Source organism: Mustela nigripes, chromosome 17 (assembly GCF_022355385.1).
Source record: "Mustela nigripes isolate SB6536 chromosome 17, MUSNIG.SB6536, whole genome shotgun sequence".
Taxonomy (NCBI): domain Eukaryota; kingdom Metazoa; phylum Chordata; class Mammalia; order Carnivora; family Mustelidae; genus Mustela; species Mustela nigripes.
This window is the reverse complement of record NC_081573.1, coordinates 58,660,420-58,670,375: the sequence shown is the minus strand read 5'-3', so window position 1 is coordinate 58,670,375 and position 9,956 is coordinate 58,660,420. Positions and strand designations below refer to the sequence as shown.

Genomic DNA, 9,956 nt, shown 5'->3' with positions numbered 1-9,956 from the left:
GCCCCCCAGCCCGGGCACTCACGTCAAGCTCCCCATCGTCGAGCTCCCCGTCATCATCCTCTTTGTTCTTCTCCTTGGCGGTCTCCAGGGGCTCCTTGTCTTCCACACTGGGAACGCCTGTCGCCCCCTCGTCCCCAGGAGCTCCTTCCCCCTTGTCCTCGTCATCCTCGGCACCGGCCTTCTCGGCCTCGTCCTCCTGCCCAGCGGGGGCTGGCTCCTCGGGGACCTCCTCATCGTAGTCTAACTCATGCTCGTCCAGGTCCCTGGTGACCGACGAGGCCTCGTCCCTCAGGTCGCTTGTGCGCTCTTCCTCCCCTCCGTCCCCCTCCTCCCCAGGAGGGGGGCTCGTGGGGTCCCTGCTCAGATCCCGGGCCTCGGACTCCCGGTCCTGGTCCTCCTCTTCAGAGCGACTCTCCTCCTCCTCCTGGCTCAGTCCCGGGCCAGCGGTGTCCTCGTCCTCCAAATCAGAAGCCCTCCCCCCAGCTCCGTCCAAATCCGGGTCGGACCCGCTCTCCCTCAGAATGTCATCGTCCGAGAGCCCCTGCTGCTCCTCTTCTTCGTCCTCTGGAGAGCGAGGGTCCCGTTCAGGGCTCTCGGCCACATCCATCGGTACCCACAGTTCTGCGAAAGAAAGAGAACACAGACACACAGCAGTCAGCGACACAGAAGGTCAATCTCGGCCTGGTTTTCTCGCCCCGTGCTCATCCCCGACCTGCAGGGGGTACCAGGACCTGCACCTCTCTTGGTCCCGCACCGCCCCTCCAAAGCCCAGACTGCACTCCACAGACCGCTGCTGCCGGCGGTCCCACCAGGGAGGCCATGGGCTGGCCCTGCACACATTCATCCACAAGGCTGCACGCGGTCCCTAAGCTGTGTGTGTGTCACAGCTCGGCGATCTGGCTGGGACCTGGAGCGCTCCTCGCCACAAGCACACCGGGCAGGTGAACAGAGAGTGAGCAATGAGACAGGCAGGCATCACAAGGGAAAGCTTTTTGGATCCTTAAATTACTTTTAAAATTCAAGAAAAGATGCATTGTGGAATGAGGCAACAAAACTAAAGGCACGCTGCTATCTTTCTAGAGCCACGCTCAAGGGTCTGGAGCAGAAACCCTGGCTGGCCTTGTCCCCAGGTCACGGGCTAGCTCCTGTTCCTGAATGCACCTCTCCAAGTATGGCCCCAACTACCCCATCAGAATCTTCAAACACACAGACCTTGGGCCTTCTCACAGATCTGTATGCTGGGGCCACCAACAGATGCTCAGAAAGTAGCATCCGTTCGTGCATGCTGAGATGACCTCACGGAAAAGTGGAGAACCGTCATTCTAACAGAGCTAGGCCACGGAAAAGAACCCTGGCTGAAAATTGTATGTATCTGAGTAGTTTCATATGTTAGAAGAATGTCATTTCAAAAGACCTTTTTCTTCAATTTTTACTAACCCAGACTTCATGATAAAGCAGACACGTTCCGTTTCCCCACCTCCATGCCCAGTGACAGGACATCGTTCCGTCGTTTAAACGTAACGTGCAGAGAGTGGGACAGGAGCCTCCAGTCAGCATTTACCAGTGCGGCCTGGAGCTAGTCACTGCGGAACTAGTTGGAAATAACGGAACCAGTGAGGGGCTCAGTGTTTACTTGGTTCTTCGAAATTTTAATTTAAAATAATGCATGTTGCACATATGCAGCTTGGTACTTCAGCAAGATCTGGAAACACACCATATAATTACGTACTTTAAATATAAAGAATTATTTTGCGCATTCATGTAACTAAAAACTAAATATATATCTTTCAAGTTTATACTTTTGAAAGGAGAAACTGTGTTTAAAGATGCACATACCAAGAGATAATATCTTAACCTTCGGTTAAAAACACTTTTCTTTGCAGTTAATGGAAATTATTACAATTGAGTACACATTAAGACAGACCACTTAAAATTCACTTTATAAATCAACTAAATGTTTAATAATAAAAATTTACGAACCAATCCATTCACAGCCACAGTTTTAAGAATGACTCACTTTTCAGTCTTCCTAAGAGCACTATTCAGAGGCAGGACCACTGGGGAGGATTGTTAAAAAGTCAGGCCTCAAGGGGCACCGGAGTGGCTCAGGCAGCGAAGCTTCTGGCTCTAGGTTCCGGCTCAGGTCGTGACCTGAGAGTGGTGAGGATGAGCCTGGCTTGGGGCTCGGGCTCTGCACTCAGTGAGAATCTGCCTGAGATTCTCCCTCTCCATCTGCCCCCTCCACGCCCCTCCCCAGGGCTCACTCTCTCTCCCTCTCAAAAAAAGTCAGTCTTCCAACGATGGACTCTGTTGAAAATCAAGAAGCGCCCGACCTCCCAGGGTGCAGAGCCTGTCCCTGTGCACAGCACACCTACTGGCCACAGTAACGAGGAGCAAGGTGCCCGAAAGCTAAGGGCTTTCCGTTCTCAGCTGTCGCACAGGGCCTGGAAGGAAGGGAGTCACGGCGGCCACTCAGGGCTCCTTCCCCTTTACTAAGGAGTAAGATTTTCCTTTGTGTATGAGTCCTATGCCCGTCTTTGCATAGTCTGATCACACCATATAGAAACCTTCCTCGTGGGAGGGCAGTGACTTCCGTCTCCCCAGCTGCTGAATCTAGACATACACCCTGTGGGCAGCCAGTTGCTTGGAGCTGGTCCCTGAGCCTCAGACCTCCTACTTGAACCCCGACAAATTCTTTTTGCTTAAGCGGGGAGATGCAGAGAGAGAGGGAAAGAGAGAATCTTAACCCAATGCGGGGCTTGAACTCACGACCCTGAGATCATGACCTGAGCTGAAACCAACAGCTGCATGCTCAACGGACTGAGCCCTCCAGGCGACACCCAGCAAATTCTGATTCCCACCTTTTTGAGTCCAATGGCAACCCTGAAAACAAAATGACTTCTTACTTAAATCAATCAAATGTTATCTCAAATTACACGTCCTCTCAAACTAGTTTAAAAATCTGCAACGGACAAGTCTGCTCCTGACCTCCCGACACCCGACCCTGCTCAGGGCCACAAGCTCCTCCAGCCTGTGAACAGCCCTTTGCTGGGGCTCGGATGCAGATGGGTTTGCACTTCGGTTTCAGAGTTATGTTTAGATCCAAACTGCTTTTTATATTCTGTGAAATTGAAATCAAATCCTCGAGTAAGAAATGGAAGAAACAGAGCACCTAACTTCAAATACCTGAACCAGTGCAAAAAGTGGGCCAGGCCAGCGGGCAGTTTACCCCTTGGTGTGCTGCAGGGTGATGGGGTATGCAGACGGCGCAACAGACGGGCTCTGCGTTAGAGCTGAACCCCAGCCCCTCTGCTTCCCAGCTTCGGGATCCCGGGCCAACTATGTACACTTGCCACACCTCAGTCTGTCTCTTCCCCTGAAACACGGGTACAACAGTATCTACTTTACAAGGCTGTTGCAACAATTACACGAGATAAGCCTGATAACAAGCCTGGCAAGGGTTCCACATATCTGAATTCAAACTGAATTAGAGAGACCAGTAAAGGTAATCCTCACCTCCTAAGAACCAGACCCCTATCGCTCCTGACAGACGCATTTCCAGTCTCTGGGCAAACCTGAGTAATTCACTCGCGGTCTCACTCGACAAACAGCCCTCTACTCCACGCAAGACTCTACCATTGCAAGGATGTCTGCGGTGAAGCTGGCAGCCACCACCATCTGCTAAGAGACGACCCGTGTCAGGTACCTGAACAGTCCCTCACGCCAGCCTTCCAAATAAGCCATGTTCCCGGTCACGGGGAGAGCCCAGGCCACGCACCCACTGAGCGGGTATCCTGGGACTGCGAATCAGAGCTGCCTCTAGGGCGTGCAGTTGGGTACAGAGCCTTGCGCCGCGTGTGAAACGAGCCGGTGCTCCCCGCTGAGGACCAGCCCCGCTGTCTGCTGTTGTTTCTACAGGAACATGGAACCCAAGTTCAAACTGATCTTACAAACTCTTTTTGGGAACAGAACCCATTACTGGGGACTTCCACTGAACCAGCAGATTCCACCCGTTTTTCTTTTCTCCCTTTTAACATCTCACGTTGATCCGTCTACAGTTCTCTCAGGCCCTCCGGAAACAAGAACGTTCTCATCCACGTGGAACAGGGAGCACATCATTTACACAGTTTATTAGTTAAGATAGCTACGAACACATGGAGGGCCGACTTGTGACACCAGCCATTTATTTTCACCTTGTCTGAAGTTTGGCTCTTGGGCATGTAAACTAAACACGAATCCAAGAAAAGAAACCACAGAGGGGCACACTTTACACGGGCGCCCCGGGAAATGCCGACTGGAATCACAATCCTGAGAGGCCGGTGTGCCGTGGCAGGGCAAGTAACTTCAAGAAGTACTGAGTGCACGCCCCCACAGTTTAAATCTTGGGTATCACTTCAACTGCCAAGCACACAAAGGCCCTGAACTTCCTGACTCTCAAAGGCAGTTTCCAGTGCTGACCAGAAGGGGGCAGGGCAAAGGGTCCCGGGCGCACCTGCTACTCCGAGGGCGGCCGGCCGAGGGTGGCGGTGCTTAGCCTTAGCGGGGCAGAGGCTGTTCTGAGAATCTGATGAAGGGGACGGGAAGGCTTCTCTCCCTAGAAAAAACGGAATGTATGCAACTTATCTCCCACTTTCAGGAGAAAATCCCCTGAGGTTTATTCACTCCTCCCAAATTGAGAATCTTGCCCTAAGTATACTATACGTTGCTCTAGGGCATATCCAGACTGACCAGGCCATGCACAACTGTCTGTCTGCAAAGTCTGCTGGCAGATCCCTCCCCTCCATAAAGTACCTGAGTAGAAGGCTTCAGACTCACCTCTGCGTTTCCCAAGCTCAGCGAACAGCTAGCCCTTAGGGGCAGTGCTCCATGTAAACTATTGTGTAAATTGGGTCACACCTGAGACTGTAAAGGGGTCACTATTAACAATTACAACAGGTGGCTCAGTGGGTTAAGCCTCTGCCTTCAGCTCAGGTCATGATCCCAGGGTCCTGGCATCGAGCCCCGCATCGGGCTCCCTGCTCAGAGTGGCGATGGCTTCTCCCTCCGCCTGCCACTCCCCCTGCTTGTACTCCCTCCCTCTCCCTGACGAATAAGAAAAATCTTAAAAAAACAAAAAACAATTACAACAGGCATGAAGAGGGGCTTCCCTAGGCACAATGGGAAACACAGTCACCCTTCGGAGCTCTGACAACTTCCTGAAGAGCCTCGTCTCTCCTCTACCGATGGAACCCCTGCGATTTGACAGTACGAGGCCACACGCAGGCGAGCACCCTGGAGAGAAAAATGTGCCCGAGAATCTACCTATTAGAAACAACCTGAGTCACAGCTCGCAGCACAAAAGAGAAGTGTCACTGGGGGTCAGAAGATGGTTTGTGTTTCAGGCCCGGGGCTGGACTGGTTCGCGGTTTCTCTGGACATCTACATCCTGTTCTGAGATGAATCCAGCCTGGCAGCCACCTGAGCGCACACGTGAGGTCCGGTGCCGGGAGAGCGCGCAGCCCATTGCGTGCGGACGAGGACACGGAGGGTCCTCTCGTCCCGTCTGCACCAACTCCCAGTTCATGGTTTTCACTCAGTTGTTCTTCTCACGTGATCACCTCGTAACTGAAGGTTCTCGGCAAACTTTAGAACTACCTCTTCGGTTCTCTGACCCACAAGATGGAGAACTTGCCCAGAGAATTGAACGACAAGTGTCCATCCCTGTGTTCCCACTGCTGCATTCAGCAGACGACGTTGGACAAATGCTTGTTGAGTAGCAAAATCTTGTTACTTGATAAACTACCTGTTGCATCCCCGGAAGAAACTGGAAGTGAGTGCCCCGTTTTTAGAAGACCACCCCAGAACTCGACACGCAGTGGGCACTGCCTCATGTCCCAGCAGCCGCTCTGCAAGGCTGCACACTGACTCCACTGACAATACTGAAGTGCAGACCATTTGGGGAACTTCTCTGCTTGACTGACCTTTCGAATCTGCAATGTTCTTTCCTGGTGCTCTGGGAGAAGCAGGTATCCCTCCTGTCAAGGCAGGTCACTTTGAGAAATCACAGGAAACCATACCTGGTGTGGTAGTACATGAGGTAAGCTACCGAGCCAGGTAAGATGATCGCTGCTTAAACATGGGGTACGGCTATTAACGAGACCAATTTTATTACACGGCTTTTGTATTTATTGCCAATACCCAAGTTAGAAGGTAGTTTAGGCAAAGGAGCACCCATGAAATATAAGCATAACCTTTTAGGACAACAACTTTTAACAGAGCAATCCCCATTTGAATGTTTAAGTTCTGGTACCTCTGGTTAAAAATTCTGATTCATGGCGTGCCTGGGTGGCTCAGTGGGCTAAAGTCTCTGCCTTCGGCTCAGGCCATGATCTCAGGGTCCTGGGATCGAGCCCCGCATCGGGCTCTCTGCTCGGCAGGAAGCCTGCTTCCTCCTCTCTCTCTGCCTGCCTCTCTGCCTACTTGTGATCTTTGTCAAATAAATAGATTTTTTAAAAATTCCGATTCATGACCACGGATTACAGCATCTAAAGGACGTCAAAGAAGATGACAGACTCCACCCCAAACTGACTAAACTTGACTCCAAACTCCCCAGGAAAGCAGCACTCACCTTGAGACGACAGGTAGCTGTGAAAAAGTGAAAACCCTTCTTCCACACGAGCAAGCTCACGGCTTACCTGCTGGCTCGCTGGAATGATCCCACAAAGCTTTCCTACAACATCCGGGCGTTCCCCACCCTAAACCAGAGAGGAGCTCCAGCCTTTGGCACACTCGCGTGCTCGGACTGTGAAAGCCTCCGCTCCACGAGCACAGGAGGGAGGCGCGTCTCCACGAAGAGATGGTGAGACTCTGCTGGCCCCCAGGCAGCACGGCAGGTACCAGGCACCCTCTTCTTCCAGATCCCCCCGGCCGATGGAGCACCGACCTACTCCGGCCGAAGAGCCTGCGGGCCGGAGCTCTCCGAGGACGCCCGACCACTCTACGCGGCAAACGCGCTGTCCTAAAGTGCTCGAGGAAGCTCAGGCGGAGTCCTGGGCTCGCCCGGCACGACGGCTACAGTTTGTCCAAAGGACGCGCACCCTTCGCGCTCCTCGCTGAAGGAGCAAGAAGTTCGTGCCGAGCGCGGCGCGCGCTGGGGCCCGGCCAGCACCCCAACCTGTGCGCGCCGAAGCCGAGGGAGCAAGTTCCGGGAGGCTCCCGAGAGCTCAAAGTTCCCGGGGAGCCCATCCCCAGGCCGGGCCGGTCTCCTCGCGAGGGCGCCCCTGCGGGCCTCGCCCCCGGCCCCCGCCGCGGGCGGCAAACATGTGCCACGCGAGTGTCCCGGAAGAGAGATGACAGCTTCGGGAGAACGGAGTCCGCCGCGGGCGCGGGGCGCCGGGCTCCAGGCGGGCTCCAGGGCCGCCCGGGCCGGCCAGCCGCGGACCGGACGCGGGATCGTGCCTGTTTCCGCGGTCCCTGCCCACGACCCGAGAGCCACGCTCGGCCGGGGACACGGCCCGGAGCGCTCCCCGGAGGCGGCGGCGCCGGGGCTCCCGGGCCTCGGCTCCGCGCCGCCGCCACGCTCCCCGCCCGGCCGCCTCGGCCTCCTCCTCGCCGGCCCGGCCTCCCCGCCGCCGCCGCCGCCACTTACTTCAGCGCGAGGGCGGGGAGGGGGCCACGGCTCCGCTGGCGTCGGGGCGGCGCGGGGAAGGCGTCCCTCGGCCCTTCCGCTCCTCACAGGCTCCGGCTTGAGGCGCGACGCGGGCGGAACAAACGGGCTCCACTACCCGCGGGGGCCGGCCATTGTGCGACGTCATCAGGCCGCGACAGTCGTCCTGCGGGCCGGCGGGCTTCCCTCGCTCGCCCCGCCCTCCGCCCGCTTCCTTCCGGCCTCCGCGCGGCCGCCTCCGCGCGGCCCCGCCCCCGCGGCGCGCGCCCGCCCGAGCCCGCCACGGCGCAGGCGCCGCCGAAGGCCCCGCCCCAGGGTGTGTCTTCGAGCCCGCGCGCCGCCGGCCGCCTGACCACGCCCGCGGAGGGGGGCGGGGGAAGGGGGGGAGGGGGAAGGCGGGCCGCGCCGCGCGCTCACGTGACGCCGCGCGCCGCCGGCTCCCGCGTGGGGCCCCGTGCAGCGGGCGGGAGCGGCCCCGGGGCCGGAAATCCCGCGCCGCCCGCCGCGTGGAGCGCGCGCACCCCGCACGCAGTCTGGGCAGCCCGGGCGCGGCCCCCTGCGCTCCGCGGGCTCCGGTCGGTGCCGCCCAGACCCGGTCCCCGTGGAGCGTCGGGGGTCGACGCCGGAGCGAGGCTGGGACCGTCCCGGCTCTCGTGCGGGTCGTCGGCTCCACGCGCTGCCCCTTCGGTCGTGGGTGCGAGGTTCACGGAGCGGCTCCGGCCGGCCGCGACCCGCTCTCCGGGGCCGGGGTCCCGCGGGGGGCCGCCCGCGGGGGTCAGACGGCGCTTTCTGAGAAGATGCTGGATGTGTAAGTGACGTGTGCCCCGGCCTGGGGCTCGAGCTCGCCGCCCGGAGAGCAGGCGGGGGACGCGCCACGCACCGAGTGAGCCTCGGGTTCTGCAGGGGAAGGTCCCGGGCTGAGCCGAGAGCGCCACGCGGGGCTCGATCCCAGGACCCTGAGCCCCCACTGAGCCCCCCAGACGCCCCACGGGCCGGGCCGGGTTCTTCATCATTCCCGTGTTTCCAGTTTTCACTGGACGCTGCGAATTATGTACCTGGTCCTGGGTGCGGTGAAGGGTGTTGGGAGGCGCGGGGCAGAGCAGGCCTGCCCGCAGCCCATCCTCCTCCGGAGGGCCCGCAGGAAACCGCAGAAAGAGCTCCTCCCTGGTCCGCCTGCCCCCGTTGAGCCCGAGTTTAAGCGTCTGGCCGACAGTGAAGTTGCATGAACTTGTAGAGGTTCGCCCCGTGTTACCGGAACGAACGAGCAGGGGAAGAAGTGGGGCACGCGCAGAGCTACCACATGGCCCAGCAATGACCCTCTTAGCTGACACAAGAAACGGAGTAGGCACAGACACCTGCACACTCACGGGAGTTGGTAGCAGCTTTACTCATAAGAGCCACGAAAGGAAACGACCCAGACCCACATGTTCATCAGCTGATGATAGATAAATACGGTGTATTTGTTCAGTAGGATATGTTCTGTCATATAAAGCAATGAAGTCTTTATAAGAAGAGATAGCACCGAGTTCCCTCTCTCCTCCTCCTCCTCTTCCTCCACATACTAGGTGGGGGCACAAGAAGGGGACACCTGCTTCCCTAGAGGAGGGCTTCCGCCAGAACCTGACCATACCAGGACCCTGTTCCTGGACTTCCGGCTTCCGGAACGGTGACTGTTCTGAAGGTGAAACACAAATCTCTTATTTGGGGAAAACGGGTCATTTGGAGTCAGCCGTCACTAGTGGTCGTTCTGACGCTAACTGGCAAGCATGCACACCTCCCTGGTCAGTGTGCTGGCGGGCGTGGTCCCATCTGGCTGGGGTCATGGGGCTGGTCAAAGCCAACAGGCCCGCCTGAACATCACTTACGGGCCAGGACAGCTCGTACGACTCTCCCAAACGGTGACAGGTGTTTGCACAGTGATCATGGGGGTCACCGAGTCTGAGTTGAGCAAGAGTGACAGTCTACCCCAGGTGACAACCACTTTGGAAAACCACAGGCACGTTGAGAGCAGTGCTCTGTGACCAAACAAGGCAATCCTAGACAGGCATGCTCAGAGTGGAGCCCTTGGACAGCAGCAGAACCCCTGGACCAGCTAGGAATGCACATTCTCAGGCCCTGCCCTGCGCTGCTGTGCCAGAAACTCTGGCTGTGGGGCTGGCAGGCTGCCTTTTCACAGACCTGGGGATCTGGTGCCCCACAGAGGGCGAGACTACAGGACTGGACTCTCTTGCCCTGGCCAAAAGGAGACATGAGCAAGGATACTTACAGGAGATTTCTTGATAATAATGGAAAGAACAAAGGGGAGAGAACA

General features: G+C 57.2%; 1 protein-coding gene across 5 annotated transcripts in view; it reads right to left on the bottom strand.

Moving 5' to 3' along the window:
* The window catches only part of ZC3H18 (zinc finger CCCH-type containing 18), a 59,782-nt gene extending 51,958 nt beyond the window's left edge, over positions 1–7,824 (bottom strand). Inside the window, exons 1-3 of one of the 5 annotated variants that reach the window (XM_059383482.1) lie at positions 7,628–7,824; positions 4,493–4,594; positions 23–621 (exon numbers count right to left, since the gene is read on the bottom strand). In XM_059383482.1, coding sequence (XP_059239465.1) covers positions 23–607 — 585 coding nt within the window. In that variant the 5' untranslated portion in view covers positions 608–621; positions 4,493–4,594; positions 7,628–7,824. Of the gene's footprint in view, positions 1–22; positions 622–4,492; positions 4,595–5,960; positions 6,057–6,674; positions 6,757–7,627 lie in introns of those variants that run through there. The other 4 variants (XM_059383481.1, XM_059383479.1, XM_059383484.1 and 1 more) reach the window with 4 other exon arrangements.
* Between the last annotated feature and the right edge of the window lie 2,132 nt (positions 7,825–9,956).